Source organism: Macaca thibetana, chromosome 15, assembly GCF_024542745.1.
Source record: "Macaca thibetana thibetana isolate TM-01 chromosome 15, ASM2454274v1, whole genome shotgun sequence".
Classification (NCBI taxonomy): Eukaryota; Metazoa; Chordata; class Mammalia; order Primates; family Cercopithecidae; genus Macaca; species Macaca thibetana.
Window position 1 is genome coordinate 17,687,944 of NC_065592.1, and position 22,350 is coordinate 17,710,293.

General features: G+C 40.2%; 2 protein-coding genes across 3 annotated transcripts in view; one reads left to right on the forward strand and one right to left on the reverse strand.

The window, feature by feature from the left end:
• Positions 1-22,350, reverse strand: part of MORN5 (MORN repeat containing 5) — a 632,826-nt gene that overhangs the window by 152,149 nt on the left and 458,327 nt on the right. The window lies entirely within an intron of this gene.
• TTLL11 (tubulin tyrosine ligase like 11) overlaps positions 1-22,350 on the forward strand; it is a 272,426-nt gene that overhangs the window by 47,884 nt on the left and 202,192 nt on the right. The window contains exons 2-3 of one of the 2 annotated variants that reach the window (XM_050761886.1): positions 6,971-7,067; positions 14,391-14,524. In XM_050761886.1, coding sequence (XP_050617843.1) covers positions 6,971-7,067; positions 14,391-14,524 — 231 coding nt within the window. Of the gene's footprint in view, positions 1-6,970; positions 7,068-14,390; positions 14,525-22,350 lie in introns of those variants that run through there. The other variant, XM_050761887.1, reaches the window with a different exon arrangement.

The following is a 22,350-nucleotide window of genomic DNA, read 5'->3' on the forward strand; positions in this document are numbered from 1 at the left end:
GCCGCAGAGGGTGTATTAGTCTGTTCTTGCTATAAAGAGGTACCTGAGACTGGGTAATGGATAAGGAAAAGAGGTTTAATTGGCTCGTGGTTCACAGGCTGTACAGGAACAATGGCTGGGGAGGCCGCAGAAACTTACAATCATGGCAGAAGGCAAAGAGGAAGGAGGCATCTTACATGGCTGGAGCAGGAGGAAGAGAGAGAAAGGGGAGGTGCTACACACTTTTAAACAACCAGGTCTTGTGAGAATTCACTGTCATGAGAACTGCAAGAGGGAAGTCTGTCCCCATGAACTAATCACCTCCCACCAGGCCTCTTCTCCAACACCGGGGATTGCAAGTCAACATGAAATGTGGGCAGGGACACAAATCCAAACTGTATCAGGGGGCTTAAGCAGATGGTGTTTTGTTTTTATTATGGTAAAACATACATGATATAAAATTTACCATTTTAACCATTTTTAGGTGTACAGTTCAGTGGCTTTAAGTACAATCACACTGCTGTCCAACCATCACTGTCATGCATCTCCAGAACTTTCTCATCTTCCCAAACTGAAACTTAAACACTAACTCCCTATTTCTGTTCCCTTCAGCCCCTGGCAACCACCATCCTACTTTCTGCCTCTATGAATTTGACTACTCTAGGTGCCTCAGATAAGTAGAATCATATGATATTTGTCTTTTTGTGTCTGGCTCATTCACTTAGCATCACATCTTCAAGGTACATCCATGTTATAGCAGAATTTCCTTCTTTTATGAGGCTGGATAATTTTCTATTGTATTTATATACCATATTGTGTTTATTTCTTCATCCACTAATGGACACACCTGGGCTTTTTCTATATTTTGGCTATTGTGAATAATGCTCCTATGAATGTTGTATATAAATATCTGTTTGAGTTTCTGCTTTCATTTCTTTTCCTTTTTTTGAGATGGAGTCTCATTCTGTCACCCAGGCTAGAGTGCAGTGGTGTGATCTCGGCTCACTGCAACCTCTGCCTCCTGGGTTCAAACGATTCTCTTGCCTCAGCCTCCCAAGTAACTGGGATTACAGGCGCACCACGACGCCCGGCTAATTTTTGTATTTGTAGTAGAGACGGGGTTTTGCCATGTTGGCCAGGCTGATCTTGAACCCCTGACCTCAGGTGATCTGTCCACCTCAGCCTCCCAAAGTGCTGGGATTACAGGGGTGAGGAACTGCACCCAGACTGCTTTCATTTCTTTTGGGGGATACACCCAGAACTGGAATTGCTAGATCAATCAGCCAGTAATTTTTTTTAAACTACAGCAGCTTTCTATATTCTTAATGCACAAGGGTTCCAATTTCTCTGTATACTTGTCAACGCTTATTTCCCGTTTTTTTTTCTTTTTTAGATAGGATCTCTCTTTATCATCTAGGCTGGAGAGCAGTGGTGCAATCATAGTTCTCTATAGCCTCAAACACCTGGGGTCAAGCAATCCTCCCACTTCAGCCTCCCGAGTAGTTGGGACTACAGGCATGCCACTATGCCCAGCTAATTTTTTGGGTATTTTGTTGCTGTTGTTTGTTAGATGGGGGCCCTGCTATGTTGCTCAGGCTGGTCTTGAACTCCTCCCATTTCAGCCTCCCAATGTGCTGTGATTACAGGTGTGTGCCACCTCACTCAGCCGGTTTTTGATAATAGTTATCCTAATGGGTATGAAGCAGTTTCTTATGATTTTGATTTGCAATTTTTAAAATAATTAGTGATGTTAAATATGTTTTCATATGCTCGTTGCCATTAGTATATTTTAGCAGAAATGTCTATTCAGGACTTTTGTCCATTTTGTAAGTGTTTTTTCATTGTTGAGTTGTAGGAGTTTAAAAATATATTCTGAATATTGATCTATTATCAAATATATGATTTTCACATATTTTCTGCCATTCTGTGGGTTGCCTTTTCACTCTGTTCATAGTGTTTTTTGATGCAAAACAGTTTTTAATTTTAATCTTTGATTTACCTATTTTGTTTTTTGTTGGCTGTGCTTATGTTGTCGTATCCAAGAAATCATTGCCAAATTCAGTGTTATGAAGCTTTTCTCCTATATTTTCTGTATTTCTAGTGTTATGAAGCTTTTCTCCTATATCTTCTGTATTTCTAGTGTTAAGCTTTTCTCCTATGTTTCTAATGTTATGAAACTTTTCTCCTATATTTTCTATATTTCTAGTGTTATGAAGCTTTTCTCCTATATTTTCTATATTTCTAGTGTTAATGAAGCTTTTCTCCTATATTTTCAATATTTCTAGTGTTATGAAGCTTTTCTCCTACATTTTCAATATTTCTAATGTTATGAAGCTTTTCTCCTATATTTTCTATATTTCTAGTGTTAATGAAGCTTTTCTCCTATATTTTCTATATTTCTAGTGTTAATGAAGCTTTTCTCCTATATTTTCAGTATTTCTAGTGTTATGAAGCTTTTCTCCTATATTTTCTATATTTCTAGTGTTATGAAGGTTTTCTCCTATATTTTCTTCTAGAGGATTTAATAGTTTTGGCTCATATGTTTAGGCCTTTGATCTATTTTGCATTAATTTTTGAATACAGTATAAGGTAAAGGTCCAACTTCATTCCTTTTGCATGTGGATATTCAGTTTTCCCAGCACCGCTTGTTGAAAAGACTGCCCTTTCGCTATTGAATAGTCTTGTCATCCTTGTTGAGAATCATTTGATCACACCTGAGAGACTTTATTTCTGAGCTATCCTATCCCACTGGCCTCTATATCTGTCTTTATGCCAGTACCACATTGATCTTTTTTTCATTTGTTTTTGTTTTCATTTTTAAAGCATTTTTGGTTCATAGCAAAATTGAGCATATGGTGCAGAGATTTTCCATATACCTTTTCCCCCACCTGCATTCACAGCCTCCCCCACCATCAAAATCCCGAATCAGAGTGGTGTATTTTTTACAACTGATGAAACTACATTGACATGTCATCATCACCCAAAGCCCATAGTTTACATTACTGTTCACTCTTGGTGCTATTCTACGGGTTTTGAAAAATGTATAATGACACGTATCTGCCATTGTAGTATCATACAGAGTATTTTCACTGCTCTAAAATCCTCTGTACTTCACCTATTCATCTTTTCCTGCCCTCTGGCCCCTGGCAAATACTGATCTTTTTACTGTCTGTAGTTTTGCCTTTTCCAAAATGTAATTTAGTTGGAATCATACAGCATGTAGCTTTTTCAGATTGGCTTATTCCATTTAGTAATATACATGTAAGATTCTTCCATATCTTTTGTGGCTTGACAACTCATTTCTTTTTAGCACTGAAAAATATTTCATTGTTTGGATATACTGTAGTTTATTTATCCACTCACCTACAGAAGGACTCACCTACTGAAGGATGTCTCAGCTGCTTCCAAGTTTTGGCAGTTATGAATACAGCTGCTATCAACATTCATGTGCAGATTTTTGTGTGGATATAAGTTTTTCTTTTCTTTTTTTTTTTTTTTTGAGACGGAGTCTCGCTCTGTCGCCAAGGCTGGAGTGCAGTGGCCAGATCTCAGCTCACTGCAAGCTCCGCCTCCCGGGTTCACGCCATTCTTCTGCCTCAGCCTCCGGAGTAGCTGGGACTACAGGCGCCCGCCACCTCGCCCGGCTAGTTTTTTGTCTTTTTTGGTAGAGACGGGGTTTCACCGTGTTAGCCAGGATGGTCTTGATCTCCTGACCTCGTGATCCGCCCGTCTCGGCCTCCCAAAGTGCTGGGATTACAGGCTTGAGCCACCGCGCCCGGCCAAGATATAAGTTTTTCAACCCATTTGGGTAAATACCAAGGAGAACTAATTGCTGGATTATATAATAAGAGTATGTTTCGTTTTGTAAGAAACTGCCAAACTGCCTTCTAAAGTGGCTTTACCGTTTTGCATTTCCACCAGAAAGGAATGAGGGTTCCTGTTGCTCAACATCCTTGCCAGCATTTTGTGTGTCAGTGTTTTGGACTTTGGCCATTCTAATAGGTGTCTGGTGGTATCTCATTGTTATTGTATACACTATTTGATTACCATAGCTTTGCTACAGGTTTTGACATCAGGAAATGTGAGACCTTCAGGCTGGGCGCAGTGGCTCATGCCTTTAATCCCAGCACTTGGGGAGGCCGAGGTAGGTGGATGACCTGAGGTCAGGAGTTCGAGACCAGCCTGGCCAACATGGTGAAACCCAGCCTCTACTAAAAATACAAAAAATAGCTGGGTGTGCTGGCGGGTGCCTGTAATCCCAGCCACTCGGGGGCTGAGGCAGAAGAATCGCTTGATCTGGGAGGCAGAGGTTGCAGTGAGCTGAGATTGTGCCACTGCACTCCAGCCTGGGTGACAGAAGACTCTGTCTCTCAAAAAAAAAAAAAAAAAAAAGTGTGAGAACACCACTTGGTTCTTTTTTTTTTTTTCAAGATTGTTTTGGCTATTTGGGGTCCCTTGTAATTCCATATGAATTGTAGGGTGGATTTTTTTATTTTGAAAAAAAGTTATTGGGATTTTGATAGAGACTGCATTGCATCTGTAGATCATTTTGGGTGATACTGACATCTTAACAATATTAACTCTTCCAGTCTATGAGCGTAGGATATCTTTCTATTTATTTGTATTAATATCTTCTTTAATTTCTTTTACAAATATTTTATAGTTTTCATTGTACAAGTCTTTCACCTTTTTGGTTAATTCCTAAGTATTTTATTCTTTTTGATGCTATTATAAATGGAATTCCTTAAAAAATATCCTTTTTGGATTGTTCGTTATCATGTATGAAGACACAGTTGATTTTTATGTGTTGATTTTGTATCCTGCAACTTTGCTGAATTTATTACTTTTAATATTTTTCTGTGGAATCATTAGAGTTTTCTACATATGGGATCATGTCATCAACGTACAGATAATTTTGCTTTTTGTTTTCTAATGTGGATACCTTTTATTTCTTTCTCTTGCCTATTCTGGCTAGAATTTATAATACTATGTTGATGTTAAATAGAAGTGGGCATCTTTGTCTTATTCCTGATCATGGAGGAAAAACTTTAAAGCTTTTAGTATTTTACCATTGAGTATGGTGTTAGCTGTGTAAGCGGACAGTTTTTAAAGGAGCTTAAAAAGAGGTAGGATTATGAAATCCTGGTACTTATTTAAAATTATGTCCCCCATATTTCTAGCACATAATCTAACATACAATAATTCCTGAGTGAATGGACACGTTTTTAAAAATGGTGGTTTGTCAAAACTGAATGAGCTAAAGATGCCTCTAAATGGAGGATCTATTTGGTGTTTATGAGGGTGGTAAGGATTGAAGAGTGATGCAAAAGGAAATAAGAGTCATTGGGTTGCCCGCTGACAAGGTGTTCGTTCCTCATTGTGGGCAACAAAGCCACTTTACCCTTTGCTTGGGTAGCCTGCTTAATTCTGGTTATTTTCTCCTTCTCCATATTAGCACTTAACAACTAGAAGAAAATAACATATGTTGTATCTCTTTGTGAGTACTGAATTAATAACTTACAGCCTATTGCATAAAAAGAAAATGAGCAAAATGCTATAAATTATAGATGGAAGTTGTTAATATGAGTAGAGTGTACAACATATGCCTCACTGTACACAGCTTTGAAAGAATGTGACTGATTTAAGTGACTTGAGTCTGGCTTCATTTCAATGTGGAATGGATGGAAAGCATTGAGTCACTACCATTTCATTAGTAAGGCTATGTTCTTCCATCGGACCTTGGCTCCCCAACTTGAAGTAGGTAAAAATTCTGATTACCTGTAGTCCTAGAATGGGAAAATCAAAAGATTTTTATTTAATGTGTTAGCATTCCTATTCGCGTGCACTTTTAACAAGCAAATTCTGAATATGAACTAACATGGCCTCCCTTTTCTCCTTTAACAAGGTAATCTGAGTTACAGATTTAAAAAACAGGTTCATTAAATGCAGAGCTTGTTGATAACTTTGAGAAGCAGCAGGATGTAGTGGAAAGAACAGGCACTTTTGTCTCAGTGATTTTCTGGCTGCAAATAATTGAAACTCTATAGCTTGTGCCAAACAGGATTTTAGAAGACCAAAAAGGTATTCTCAGGATACAAGGCTGTCTTATAGGCTCATGCGGGTCTGAGGCCACTCAGTCTGTGTTTCTAGGATTATGTGGTCTCATCTCTGCCTTCCCTCCCACACCTGCTCCTTTCTTGTCTCTCAGTAGACTGGCTGTCTCTGCTCCTGTGCACATAGCCAAACACAGCTGCCCTGCCCTGGCTTTTTATCCCTGCCCGTTCAAGGGCCAGCAGAGGCTGCCTGGCATCTCTGATTTCCAGATTCCTAGAAGAGAGAATCTGGTTGTCTCATCTTGAGTCAGATGACCACTCCTGATTTGTTCATTTATTAATTCAGGAAGTCTTTACGAGTTTCAGGAACTGTTTTAGGCATTGGCATTCATCTCACCTTCATGGGGAGAGAGAGAGAGAGAGAGAGTGTGTGTGTGAGAGAGAGAGAGAGGGGGGAAGAGGGACTCTGAAAGCTTATTCTTTTGGGCTCAGTTGAGGGTTGTAATTTTCAGAGGAAGGGACGTATGGGCTTGGAATTTGGATAGACCCAGACTCAAATCCTGGTTCCTCCCCTTACCAGCTCTGTGTGGCCCTTGGGCATGTAATCTCTGTCAGCCCCAAGTTTTGAATCAGCAAAATGGGAGTAATCCTTTATAGGGTAGTTATAAGGATTAATGTGAAATGGTGCCTGCAAAGCCAGGAGTGTAGTATCTGCCACATGTAATCAGAGCTCTACCACTTGGAACAAGTTTTTAAACCTGTCTGAATCTGTTTCCTCATCTGTAAAATGGGAAAGAATATCACTTACCTCATATGCGTATTAGAAGGATTAAACCATGGTAAGTGCACCAGGGTGCCGGGAATTTGTACGTAACAGATACTCAGTGTGGTCACTGCTCTTCTTATTCTTATTGTGAGTCACATTTTTTCTCTTCTAGTTCCCATTTGGCCGGCGCTTGCCTTGTGATATCTACTGGCACGGAGTTTCATTTCACGACAATGACATATTCTCCGGTCAAGTGAACAAGTTTCCAGGTATTTGCTGTTATTGTTGACATTTAAAAATGTTTCTAGGGCCAAATCTCAGGTACACTTTTCTACAAAAATATGACAGTTATTTTTGAGATCAAACTTGGGGACCCTTAATTGAGAGTTGCTGTGTTCACTAGCTATTAAGGATTTAAGGATTGGAGACAGACTTTTAAAGGTTCAAAGGCAGGCTTTCTTGGTCTAATTCCACTGGTGGAAGAACATGGTTTCACTTTTTGGGTTATACATATAATGTGGGGTTCTAATGAGAGGAATATATTCTGAAAATGAAAAAAAAAAATAGAACATTTCACTCTTGCAGGAAACAAAAGTACCAAAATTCTAGGCATATGTCATAGAAATGGGGTATCAGCTTCCCTTTTCTTTAAGTATTATATTTGGAGGTATCATTTTTAAAACCAAATATACCAGTCTCCATACTAAGTACTACAGGCTGCAGCCAGCCTCTGCCTTTTGCCTAATGACATTATCTCAGCAAGACTTATCCTACAAGGAGAAATCTTAGTGCTAGAAAAGCGTCATAGCCAGAACTAAGATATCCTCCCTCACTCCACTACCAACCTCCCAATACAACTTTTTTGTTTTTGCATTTTAATCTCTACCACTTTTTTGAGATGGAGTCTCGCTCTATCGCCCAGGCTGGAGAGCAGTGGCATGATCTTGGCTCACTGCAGCCTCCCAGGTTCAAGCAATTCTCCTGCCTCAGCCTCCTGAGTAGCTGGGATTATAGGCCTGCACCACCACACCCGGCTAATTTTGTATTTTTAGTAGAGACAGGGTTTTGCTATGTCACGTTGGCCAGGCTGGTCTCAAACTCCTGACCTGAAGTGATCCACCTGCCTCAGCCTCCCAAAGTGCTGGGATTACAAGCGTGAGCCACTCTACCGGGTCTCTTCATTATTTTTGATGGCTGAATGAAGAGGATATTTAAGATGGTAGGACAGCTTAGGGAGAAGGAGCACTGGATTAAGCTGGGTATGATGCAGTTAAAGGGCCTTCCACTTATTTTTTAAAATGTTAATATATTTCACAGACTATATTATAATGTCATAATAAATAATTTCTAAAAAGAACATCACCCTGAATCCCATGTCTCATTTAACAAAACAGCGATGTGAATATTTCTATATTTCCTCCCAAACCTTAAGCATGTTTACTCATCCTTTTTGCATGGTTGCAGTCCTAGTGTAGTAGCCTAAATATAAGGTGTTTTCTCTTAGTATTTTATCAATTTTACCTATTTTAAAGGGAGAATCAGTTTACTCTTTCCTTGACATTCTACCCCACGTCTTTAAGAAAATGCATTGCAGAAAACACAATAGCCGTACGTAATACACTGGGTGGTAGTTATGCCACATCCACTAGGAGTTTTCACCTAAGCATGCAGTCTTACAAGTTCACTATCACAGACCACACTTGGCTGAGATTCACTTAGAAGGATACAGGGCAGGAAACACAGCTTGCTGGCCAGTCAGTGTCAAGCATTTCTCTTCAGTGGAGTGTTTGCAGGAGTTCCAGGGACTAGTCTCTGGCTCCTCAAGTGAAAGCTCAGGTGCAAAAGGACTAGATCCACATTGGTGGATATGAGTCTTTCTTGGCTTAGATGCCCCAGAGAAGCCAGAATCTCTTAGAACTGCTCCGTAGTATGGCTTCTAAGGTCCCAGCAAGGGTCATAATTAAGTTATAAGAATCGTCGCACTCAGAAAAGCTTGGAGCTATGGCTTTCTACTAGATATTTATGCAATTTACCAAGTCAGGGATCATTTTAACCATATGCTTTGTGCCTAGTAATTCAGCTAACATTCTGCCTTCATTGTTTTCTAGGGGAACCGAGATAGAAAGTTAACCCAAGGTCAAATTTATCTTTAGAGAAGGAGAAAGGGTTTTGTTACAGAACAAGAATGATTGTTGCAGCCAGAGTTCTTGCCCAACAGTTTAATGGGATAGCTATTATTTTTTGCGTCTTGCTGCTCAGAAAAGGATGCTTTGTGATGCCACTTAAAGGACTTATTAGGATGTTGGAGGAATACAGTTTGGAAGAGTAAACGCTTTAAATGAGGACTGAGTTCCTAAGACATGAATCATCAAATGAGGCTTCATTTACATTTTCCCCATTTGCTCATGCCTCACCTAGTGGCTGAGAGTAGGAAAGAAGTAGCTATAGATCTACATTCAGAATACAAATTAGAAATATAGAATGAAGTACCCCCCAAGGATTAGTTTCATTAAAGGTGCTAGAATGATACTCATTCCAAACAAGCAAGTTTGCCCCATCCTGTATTCCACATGTCAGTGATTGGAACATAGACTTTTCCACTTTACTAACAGAAATTAATTAGTTCTAATGACAAAGCAGGCTCTTGAACCTCTAGGCAGAGGAACAGTGCTGCCACACCCTCTGCCCTGTGAAAGGTAGTACTCCTCAGCAGAGGGGTGATTCCAGAACAGTCTGTCCTCTGATACCAGTTTGTGTCCAAGCTTATCTTCTGTCTCTCATATATCCCATAACTCTAAAATGCACTTTCTATGCATTGTATATTACTTAGGGTAAGTTCTAGTGGATATCCCAGGCACGTATAAACACTGTATGTGCTGGGTCAACTGAGAACAGATATATACACATGGAAGTGATTAATTTTGTTTGTGTCAGCACATTAGATTTTAGTCACTTTTCTATGGGTAATTTCCTGGTTCAAAATACATTATTATATTTTGGCTGATGAATTAAGACTTTCTATGAAAATAATCTGATTTAGATACATCTAAAGAAAGTAGATTATTAGATATGTCTACTTTCTTTAGACGTATCTAAATCAGACATATCAGATTAGACATATCAGATTTAGCTCTAAGAAAGTCCAAAACTGTCCATTCTCAGCTTCTGAGCAGGTCTTTTGCCGAGCTTCAGGGTCTGAGATGTATGGCATCACATGGCAGGTGGTACCTGAGAGCCCCCCTGAGAAGGGGGCTTTCTGCTGGAGAGGGAGGGAGCTTCAGTGAGGAACATGTGGGGACAGCCATCTATCAAGCATTGGTCTGGGCTCTGGAGCTACAAAGACACAGAGAAAGGCATGTAAAGAGAGAAGAAAAATGCAGCCTAAGGGCTATGCTGGAGGAAGCTGGAATGCTGTGGAGGTCTGGAGCAGGGGCAGGCAACCTAACCCAGATTTGCCCACGGAGCAGCAGGGTGAGAGATCCTGGAGAAGAGGACTGGCATGGAAACTGAGCCTCCAGGATGGATGGGCCCGATCCCCATGCCAAACAAGGGAGCAGAGTTGGTGCAAAGACAGAATGCCTTGAGCATATTGCTCATTCAGCAAAGGGCAAGTGGCCCACCATGGTTAGAGGGCATCAGGTGAGCGGGGTAGGGGAGGGGTGATGAGCAGGAACCCAAGTATAGCATTGTTAGAGCCTGAAAGTCATGGGGAGCCACTGAGGAATTTTTAAGCCAGACAGTGACACGGGTCAGCTTGCATGTTAGCAAGATCAGCCAGAGGGACACATTAGAAATGGGTGAGACGGCTGACAGAAGAAACAGAGATGTAGCTAAGAGTCTGCTACAACATCCACCCAAGAGATGAATGAATCAGGGGCAATGGGAATAGAATAGGATGGATCTGAAAGTATTTATTTGTTGTTTGGTGGTTCTGATGTGTTTTTGCCAAGAATTATTGTTATAAATAATATTTTGATTGAATAGTGTTCCAAGTATAGCTCAGTTTTGATTTGTTTTGTTTTATGTTAACTGGGTAAAGTAGGGCTGCCTGGGCAGACCTGAGATTGAACTGTTATGCTCTCAGTTAACTTGAATGGGATGAGACCCACCAGGACTTGAGACTCCAGCATAGCAGATGGAAGCACCCAGGCCTGCCTCAGAAGGAGGGGCAGGAGGTAAGCCCTTGGTGTCAGAAACTCCCACCTGAATTAAGAAGTTTTCCCAATTGATAGGGGAACTGCCCTCATAGGGACATCTAGGGAGAGACCTTATTGAGAAACCTAGGTGGACAGTCAACCTCAAAAGGAGCTGTTATTAGGTAGCAGGACCCCAGACACTGGGCTAAAGTCACCGACAGGAGGAATCCAGCCCTTGCGGAGTGGGCTTGAGGGGAACAGAGGAGAGGCTGGAGAGAGGAGGGGCATTGGAGAGAACAAAGAAAAGGCCTCAACTCTGTGCATTGCTAAGGCAGCCGCTCAGGCTCCAGGAGCAAAAGATAAGGTCACCAACATTTGGAGACAAGCAATAGAGCACCGGAAAAATGGGTAAAATTCTTCTTATCTGATTGGAATACAAAGTCTAGGTCAGACTTTTAGCAGAAGGGAGCTGGGGGTTAGACCTAGAGCTTCTATCTCAGATCGGAATTGGTCCTAGAGCCCAGGGAGGGGACACAGGTGACAAGGGGTCAGGTGCTGCAGCTACTTAGGGAAACGGGACAGGGCCTGGAGCCAGTAGGGCCTGAAGTCAGCAGAGCTGGCCATGACCTCCCTTCTCACAGATTTTCTCTGGGAACGTGTGTCCTGGATCAGCTAGAAACCCTGCTGTGCTTGTCAGGGTCATAATGAGAGAAGATGCCACTCCCACACCTGTCTCTGAGCCACCTCCAGAGGTGGAGATGCCAGCAGCTTCCAAGTGGGTTCTAGTGAGGGGCCAGAAACTGCCTGGTGGCACTGGATAGTAGCACAGCTTAGATATGGAGGAGCAAAGGTTTGGTGCTAAGTGGAATGTCAGAGGTCTACATCAGTGCCTCCTGGAGACAGGCATTCAGGCAGGGTCGGAGTGAGCTGCCTCCCGCCTGCAGGCAGGAAGTGCCTGGCTTCCAGGGGTGCTTCTTAAGTTGGCCATTTTCAGTAGAAAACTGCCTGGAGACACAAAAGTAAACTTGGAAACACTTATTAGCTGGTGTGGGGCCTGATGATGCACATTACAGAAGGAGCCATTGCTGATATTAAATGAATATTGACTGAATTTGCAGGACATACATTTTCACAAAACTTTTCTGGAGCACCCAGACTGCCCTCATGTACTCACAGCCCTCTGAGTTGTGTGAGCCCTTCTGACCTGCTGAGGGATTTTGGAGGGAGAACCTTCCCTCGGCACAACGACTTTAAAATGCAGAAAATACCACAACAATATTTGGTCAGGAGGCATCCTCTACGTGGAGTAAGGTGCTGTATTACAGTTAGTTATGAAGGCTTTCAGTGCAATACGGTAACTAAAATGTTAGTCAACCTCAAGCAAAAGGATTCCAAAAAAGTTGAAGTTTTGCTTTGTTTACCTTGTGGTCAGCTCTTGTGTTTATAATGCAATGATTCTAATTCTGTGGGGGAATAAAAGGAAATAGCTGTGATTTTCCAGACTCCCTTCTTGGGAAGCTCAGAACAGTGTCCTCAGTGAGTTTTCTTGACTATTGAACAGTTCATGTTAGAGAACAGTTTATTAGTGCTTTTTAAGCTCCTTTATTTCTTACTTAATCCTTCCCTATATCCTTCTAAACAACAACTAAGACCTGGACACTGACATCTTGAAGCTGGGACCTTTAGATTTATTGCACTTTTTAATATGCTGACGGAAGCAAGAAGGTGGTTCTTAAAACTTTCCTTCACAGATGTTTACCCTTTACTTTCTGAACGTGGGAATTTAGAGGAACCTCATTCATTCTGATTGCCCATTTGGAATGTGTGATAATTTGGGCATGCCAAGCTGACATGGAACTTCGTATTTTCTATTAAAAATAGTTTTGCTAAGCACATTTCTAGTGTCAGTAATGGAACTGTTTGGTCTCTTTCAGGGTAAAGGACATTTTTAGCCTTCATTTTTGGCAGTGATATTTGTCTTAAGAAATAAACATGATAGCTGGGTGTGGTGGGCACATATGTAATCCCAGCACTTTGGGAGGCTGAGGCAGGTGGATCACCTGAGGTCAGGAGTTTGAGACCAACCTGACCAACATGGTGAAATCCCTTCTCTACTAAAAATACAAAAATTTGCTGGGTGTGGTGGCATGCACCTGTAATCCCAGCTACTCAGGAGGCTGAGGCAGGAGAATTGCTTGAACCCACGAGGCAGAGGTTGCAGTGAGCTGAGATCGTGCCATTGCACTCCAGCCTAGGCAACAAGAGCAAAACTCTGCCTAAAAAGAAAAAGAAAAAGAAATAAGGATGATGCCGGGCATAGTGGCTTACGCCTGTAATTCCAGGGCTTTGGGAGGCCAAGGCGGGTGGATGGCTTGAGCCTAGAAGTTCAAGACTAGACTGGGCAATAGTGAGACCCTGTCTCTACAAAAACAAAAGCAATACAAAAATTAGCCAGGCATGGTGGCACACACCTGTAGTCCCAGCTACTCGGGAGGCTGAAGTGGGAGGATCACTTGAACCTGGGAGGCAGGGGTTGCAATGAGCTGAGATCATGCCACTGCACTCCAGCCTGGGCATTAGAGCAAGACTGTGTTTCAAAAAAAAAAAAAAAAAAAAAAGAAAAAAAAGAAAAGAAAAAAGAACGAAACATGTTAAAATTGATAATAATTTTTACCTATTTGCTTAAAATTTGCTACACTATATAGTACTCAGTTTCTTCTCTTGTCAAAGTTACTAGTGATGTTACACGAAAAAAAAATCCACCATTCTTTTCATGTTTTATAACAGTGAGACATTTTAATTCCCTCTGGGCAAATTAATGAGATAGGATCAATGTCAGTGTTAGTCCTTATAACTGAGGAACTCCTACAGATTGCATTTTTTCCCTTAAAGTATAAATCATGGTATTCTTTTTATTTCCTGTCCTTCATTCAAGGAGACAGATTTTATGCTGAAAGATGTGTGTTTTCCTATTTCATGCCTTTAATACTCATGAAACAGTAAAAGAAAGAAACTTAATTAAGCCTCTCATAATATAACCAGAGTCCACTAGATAATATTCTCTAGGGTGCAAGATGGAAGGAATCCCAGAAGCATGTAGGGTGGCCCCAGATTAAAGAAGGTATTAAATTTTAAGTGCAAGATATAAATGGTTCCCTATTCATTACCTAAGGGGGTGACAAAGAATAAACTAGGTAAAAACTCATTCCTTCAAACTGATGCTTCATTTTTATAAAGAGAAAAGAACACCCATCCATTACCTCAGGTTTTTCATTAACTCAGTAGTTCTTTCCAAACCATGAGTCACCGCTGTGGGGAACAACTCAGACCTTTTCTAAAAATCCTGCCTGAAAAAGAGAATATGTCGGGTGGGTGGTTTTAAAAGTCCCAAATAATGGCTGTTTTATAGCTAGTAGCCCACTGTTGTTAAAACCTCACAGCGTCTCTTCTCCCCAGGCATGACGGAGATGGTGCGTAAAATTACTCTGAGCAGAGCAGTGAGAACCATGCAGAATCTCTTTCCTGAGGAGTACAACTTCTACCCTCGCTCATGGATTCTGCCTGACGAGTTCCAGCTCTTTGTTGCTCAGGTAGATGGCACTCCGTCCCCATGACCCCTGAATTATATTATGGTTGCAACTGTGTCCTGGGTCCTGTGTGCTGGGAGCTGGGGCAGGGGGTCCCAGGAAGCTGAGACTAAGGGAGCGTCTTAACAGTACACAGTAGGTGTTGGCAGCTATCAAAACAGCTTGCAGAGTTGAACGAGTAGGGTGACAGGTAGGTAAACTGAAGAAACTGGTCTTGACACAAGGAGACAGATATCAGAGCTGGATCATGGAGTCAGGATGCTGGAGAGCCAGGGAGCTGGAGCCAGAGCAGGCAGTTGGGCCCCCAAGTAGAATGGGGCCACTGGGGGAATCCTAGAGCCGTGGCCTCCCCAGCTTCCTGTGGCCTGAGATGTGGGAGGTCAGGCTCTGTTTAAAGGCCAGGGAGCAGGCCTGACAAACTCATGGGGAACCTTTTAAGTGTTTTGCTTTAAACTTGTTCCAGAATCAATTGTCAAGTGACCCATTCCATCTCGAAGCACTACGTTTGAACATGTAATACCGTGGAGCCCTCACCACTGATTGTGAAGTGGAATCAGTAGGGAAGTGGAACTTAGACCTGCCATTTTTGTTAGCCTTTTGGCAGTTTCATTTAGGATCCTTTGAAAGCCTTTGTGTGCAAATTTCACAGTCTGGCCCATAACTCTGGGGTAACTATACAACCAATGCCTGTCTAATTGTGATAAGGCTAACACCATTTACAGGTCCTGCTATGTTCCAGGCTTTGTGCTAGAAGTTTAACATATTTTACTTATTTTTATTTTTATTTTTGTGTTTTTGAGATGGAGTGTTGCTCTGTTGCCAGAGTGCAGTGGTGCGATCTTGGCTTACTGCAGCCTCTGCCTCCTGGTTCAAGCCATTCTCCTGCCTCAGCCTTCTGAGTAGCTGGGACTACAGGCATGTGTCACCGCACTGGCTACTTTTTTTTTTTTTTTTGTATTTTTAGTAGAGATGGTGTTTCGCCACATTGGCCAGGCTGGTCTTGAACTCCTGACCTCAAGTGATCCACCCGCCTTCACCTCCCAAAGTGCTGGGATTACAGGCATGAGCCACCACACCCAGCCCACATTATTTCTTTTAATCTTCACAGCAATCTTGTGAGGGTGGTTTTATTATTATCCCCATTTTATGGATGAGGAAACTGAGGCTTTGAAAAATTTAGCAACTTGCTTGAGAAGTAGGATTTAAAACCTAGAGCTATTTCAAAGGCATATGCTTTCTATAGTCTATTTTATTGCCTCTGTATTGTTTTGGTTTTAATATTGAATTATAAAACTTGTAATAAAATTATACTTTACTAAACACAAAAACAGCTCGAAGTGATAATTTTTAAAGGACGTTTTCTGTGAGATGGTGGTCACGTGGGTTTATATACATTGCTTAAAATTCATGTAACTATTAACGTAAAATGGGTGCATTTTATTGTATGCAAACTATGCTTCAATAAAGTTAATTTTAAAAGATAACTCTCAGCTGTTCCTCATAATTACCCCCCAATATCTCTCTTCTGTGGCTCTGCTCATGCTGTTGTTGCTATGTGGAATACCTTTCCTTCCCATCTTTACAGCTCTGCATCCAACTACAGTCATGAGTCACTTGATGGGCACACATTCTGAGAAAAGTGTCATTGGGTGATTTCATCGTTGTGCCAACACCATAGAGTGCACTTACACAAACCTAGACGGTGTAGGCTCTTACACATCCAGGCTATCCAGTATAGCCTATTGCTCCTAGGATACAAACCTGTATAGCATGGTACTGTACTTAATACTGGTAAGTCTTTTTTGTATCTAAACATAGAAAGGGGAAAATACTGTATAAAAGTTAAAAAATGGTACACCTATGTAGTACACTTCCCATGAATGGAGCTTACAGGACTAGAAGTTACTCTGTGTGAGTCTGTGAGTGGATGGTAAGGGAATGTGAAGGCCTAGGACATTATACTACTGTAGACTTCAGAAACACTGTACACTTAGGCTACACTAAATCTATTTTTAAAAAATTTTCTTTGATAAGAAATTAGCCTTAGCTTACTGTAACTTTTTACTTTCTAAGCTTTTTAATTTTTAAAAACCTTTTAGACTGTTTTGTAATAACACTTAGCTTAAAACACAAACACACTGTACAGTTATACAAAAAAATTTTTCTTTTTATTCTTATTCCATAAGCATTTTTCTATGTTTAACTTTTAAAATTATTTTTACTTTTTAAATTTTTTGTTAAAAAACCAAGACACAAACACATACATTTGCCTAGGCCTACACAGGGTCAGGATCATCAGTATCACTCTTCCACCTCCACATCTTATCCCACTGGAAGGTCTTCAAGGGTCAGTAACATGCATGGGGCTGTCATCTCCTATGATAACAGTGCTTTCTTCTGGAATACCTCCTGAAGAACCTGCCTGAGGCTATCCTACAGTCAACTTTTTTTTTTTTTAGAAGTAGAAGGAGTACACTCTAAAATAACAATAAAAAGTATACTATAGTAAATACAGAAGCCAGTAACATAGTAGTTTATTATCAAGTATTATGTACTGTGTATAATTGTATTATACTGCACTTTTATACAACTGGCAGTGCAGTAGGTTTGTTGACACCTGCAGCACCACAAACATGAGTAATGTGCCGTGCTACAAATCTAAGATCACTGATTTTTAAATCTTAAAGCAAATTTCCTTCTAGGCACTGCTATGGATACATCTCAGGAATTTTTGTATATTACATTTTCATTATAATTCAGTTGAAAATATTCTCTAATTTCTCTTGGGATTTCTCCTCTGCCCATGGGTTATGTAGAAATGTGTTGTTTACTTTTTAAGTCATTTGGGAACTTTCCAAGTATTTTTTGTATTGATTTCTAATTTAATTTTGTTGACAGCAGAGAGTATATTCTGTATTATCTCAGTCTCTTTAAATTTATTGAGAGTTTTCTTATGGCTTATATATTGTCCATCTTGATGAGTGTTTCATGGCACTTGGAAATAATACGTATTCTGAGGTTGTTGATGTAGCATCTTATAAGTGTCAATTAGGTCAAGTTGCTATTGGTGGTATTCACATCTTTTTTACTGCTTTACTACTTACTTGTTCTATCAGTTACTAAGTTAGTGTTGAAATTTCCAGCTTTAATTTTGGATTGTCTGCTTCTCCTTTTAGTTCTGTCAGTGTTTTCTTCATGCATTTTGAAGCTCCGTTATTAGCTTGATGATTTGACTCCTTTATCAGTAACTTGTCCTGAAGTCTATTTTGTTTGATATTAATTTAGCACCTCTAGTTTTCTTTGGCTTAGTATTTGCATGGTATATCTTTTACCATTATTTTACTTTTAACCTATCTGCATTTTTAAAGAGTGCTTCTTGTTGACAGCATGAAATTGGTGTGGTCTTTTATTCAGTTTGACAGTCTCTGCCTTTTGATTTGTGTGTTTAATCCAGTTAATCTTAATATGTAATGCTAACTGTTGGATTCAAGTCTATCGTCTTACTATTTCTTTTCTATTTATTCTTGGATTAATTGAATATTTTTAGTATTTTATTTTATCTCTTTTTTAGGCTTCTTAGCTATACATCTTTTCAAAATCTTTTTGGTTTTCATCCTAGCCCTGGTATCTAGGGTTTACAATGCATCTTTAACTTACCACATTAGCCTTTGAGTATTACATACTTCAAGTAAAATATTAGCACCTTACAGCAGTATAGTTCCATTCCCGCTCTCATCCTTTGTGCTATCGTCATCTGTTTTACTTCTAACAGTGTTATCAACCACACAATACATTGTTATTATTTTTGCTCTGAAAAGTCAATTATCCTATAAAGAAACTAAAAAATGGGTACATTTGTCTTTTATACTCACTCATGTATTTACTATTTCCCGCATTCTTCATTCTTTTGAATGGATCTGGGATTTCATTTGGTATTATTTTCCTTTGGCCTCAATAATTCGCTTCAACACATTTCTTGCAGTGCAGGTCTGCTGGTGACAAATTCCCTCAGCTTTCATTTGTCTGAAAATGTCTTTATTTTGCCTTCAGTTTTTAAACTGCTTTGAAATAATTTAAAACTTAACAAAAAAGTTGCAAAAATAGGACAGAGAGAGACCCCAAATTCTTCATCTAACTTCCTCTAATGTCAACATCTTACACAGTGACTGAAACTGGGAAATTAACATTGATATAGTATGAAATAACCTACACTCTTAATTTGCATTTTGCCTGTTGTCCTGCTAATGTCCTTTTTCTGGTATAGGATTCACTCCATGATCCCTCATTGTATTTAGTTGTCATTTCTCCCCAGTCTTCTCTAGGCTGTAACAGTTCCCTAGTCTTCGTCTTTTGTGACCTTGACTCTTTTGAAGAACACATATAGTTTGGATCTGTGTCCCCACCCAAATCTCATGTTGAATTGTAATTCCCCAGTGTTGGAGGTGGGGCCTGGTGGGAGGTGATTGGAACATGGGGACAGATTTCCCCCCTTGGTGTTGCATAGTGATAGAGTTCTCATGACATCTGGTTGTTTAACAGTGTGTAGCACCTCCCTCCTCTCTCTCTTGCTCCTGCTCCAGCCACCTAAGACTTGTCTGCTTTCCCTTTGCCTTCTGCCACGATTGAGAGTTTCCTGAGGCCTCCCCAGAAGCCGAGCAGGTGCCAGCATCAGCTTCCTGTACAGCCTGTGGAACTGTGAGCCAATTAAACCTCCTTTCTTTATAAATTACCCAGTCTTAGGTATTTCTTTATAGCAGTGAGAGAACAGTCTAATACAACTGGCTAGTTATCTTTTTTTTTTTTTTTTTTTTTTTTTTAGAACGAACTTACATTTGGATTTGTCTGATTTTTCTCATGTTAGATTCAGTTTAGACATTTTTGGCAAGAACACTATGAAAGTGATGTTGTTAGGTACATGATGTCAAGATGTCTTATCCCTGGTGATGTTAACTTTGATCACTTAAAGTAGTGTCTGCTAGATTTCTCCACTATAAAGTTACTATTTTTCCCTTTTTAATTAGTGTCTAGTAAGGAGATATTTTGAGACTCTGCAGAGAGCCTAGTTGTCTAGTAAGGAGATATTTTGAGACTCTGCAGAGAGCCTAGTTGTCTTATACTTTTTAAAAGACAGCTTTGTTGAGATATAATTGACATCGAATAAACTACAGATATTTAGAATGTGCAGTTTTATACATTTCATGTTTGTAAAAAGCCATGATATCATCGCCACAATCAAGATAATGAACATATGCATCATGCTGAAATGTTTCCTTGTGTCCCTTGGTAATCCTTCCATCTTTCCCTTCTTTTTTTTTTTTTTTTTTGAGACAGAGCCTTGCTCTGTCGCCCAGGCTGGAGTGCGGTGGCATGATCTCGGCTCACTACAACCTCCACCTCCCAGGTTCAAGCGATTCTCCTGCCTCAGCTTCCTGAGTAGCTGAGATTACAGGTATGTGCCACCATGCCCAGCTAATTTTTGTATTTTTATTAGAGACGGGTTTTCACCATGTTGGCCAGGCTGTTCTCGAACTCCTGACCTCAAGTGATCCGCCTGCCTCGGCCTCCCAAATTGTTGGCATTATAGACGTGAGCCACAGTGCCCAGCTCCTCCTTCCCTTCTTTCCTCTTTTCCTCTTCTCCTATCATCAGGCAACAGTGGATCCACTTTCTGTTAAGATAACTTTGCACTTTGTAGAATTTTATGTAAATGGAATTATATAACAGGCACTCCTTTTTGGGGGGAGGTCTGGCTTCTTTCAGTTGATTCATCCATATTTGTAGTATGTATCAATACTTCATTGCTGAGGAGTATTCTATTGAATGTTTATACCACAGTTTGCTTAGACTTTCACCTGCTGCTGGACATTTGGGTTGATTCTAGTTTTCTGGCTGTGACAAATACACTATGCACACCTGTGTGTAAGTCTTTGCGTGGACATGTTTTCATTCCTCTTGGGTGAATGCTTAAAAATGGAATTGCTAGATCATACAGTAGGTGTACATTTAATTTTAAAGAAAGTATTTATTGTCTTCCAAAGTAGTTGTGTCATTTTATAGTCCCATCCACAATGTATGAACATTCCAGTTCCTCCATATCTTTGCCAGAATTTGGTAATGGTCAGTCTATTTATTTATTTACTTAAGACAGGGTCTCGCTCTGTCACCCAGGATGGAGTGCAGTGACCTGATTACAGCTCACTGCAGCCTCTGTCTCCCAGGCTCAAGCGATCTTCCCAAGTAGGTGGAACTACAGGCACAGGCCACCACACCTGGCTAATTTTTGTATGTTTTTTAAGGACAGGGTTTCACCATGTTGCCCAGGCTGGTCTTGAACTCCTGAGCTCAACTGATCTGTCTGTCTTGGCCTGCAAAAGTGCTGGGATTACAGGCATGAGCCATTGCTCCTGGCTGTCACCGTGTGGGGCAGTGGTCAGTCTTTTTAATTTTAGCCATTCTAATAGGTATGTAGTGGCCTGTCGTCAGTTGTATTTTGCACTTCCTAAAGACTAATGATGTGGAGCTTTCTTTTCATGTGCTTGTTTGCCATCCAGATATATTTTTTGATGAAATGTCTGTACACATTTTGCCTATTTTTTTAAATTGGATTGTTTATTTTTATTATTGAGCTTTGAGAGTTTTTATATATTTTGAATACAGGTGTTTATGAGATATACCAATTGTAAATATTTTCTTCCAGTCTGTGCCTTGTCTTTTTAATTTTTTAATTTTTAATATTTGTGTCTACATAGTAGGTACATATACTTATGGGGTACGTGAGATGTCTTCTTATTCCTTTCTTATCTTTTGAAGAGCAAGTTTTCAATTTCGACAAAGTCCAATTTATCAGTTTTTTCTTTTATAGATCATGCTTTTTGTGTCTTAAATAGGAATTTGTATCTAATCCAAGCTCAAAAGATGTTCTCCTATGTTTTTGTCTAAAAGTTCTACAGTTTTAGCTTTCAAATTTAGTCTGTGATTCATTTTGAGTTAATTTTTGTCTGTGGTGTAAGGTATGGACTGAAGTTCACTTTTTTGCATATGAATATCCAGTTGTTCCAGAAACATTTGATCAAAACACGAATCTTTCTCTTCCAAATTGCCTTTTCAGCAGTGTCAAAAACAGTTATCCAAATATGTGTAGGTATATTTCTGAATTCTCTATTCTATGTCATTGATCTATTTGTCTCTCTTTCTGCCAAAACCTCACTGTTTTGATATAGCTTTATAATAAGCCTTGAAATCAGGTAATGTAAGCTCTCCAACTTTGTTCATCTTTTTCAAAGTTGTTTTGGCTATTGTAGTCCTTTGATCAGCCATATGAAATATAGAGTCAGCTTTTCATTGTCTATAAAAAAGCCCACTGGGATTTTGAATGGAATTGTGTTGAATCTATGTATCACTTTGAGTAGAATCAACATCTTAACAATGAGTCTTCTGACCCATGGACATGGTGTATTTTTTTTTTTTTTTGAGACCGAGTCTCACTGTCTCCTAGGCTATAGTGCAGTGGCGCAATCTTGGCTCACTGCCACCTCCACCTCCCAGGTTCCAGCGATTCTCCCACCTCAGCCTCTGGAGTAGCTGGGACTACAGGCGCCCGCCACCATGCCCGGCTAATTTTTTGTATTTTTAGTACAGATGAGGTTTCACCATGTTGGTCAGGATGGTCTCGATCTCCTGACCTCATGATCCGCCCGCCTCAGCCTCCCAAAGTGCTGGGATTACAGGCGTAAGCCACCACGTCCGACCTCTACTTAACTTTTTGAACATATGGAATACATTATTATCTCTCTCTTAATGTCACTGTCTCCTAATTCTAACTCTGTCCA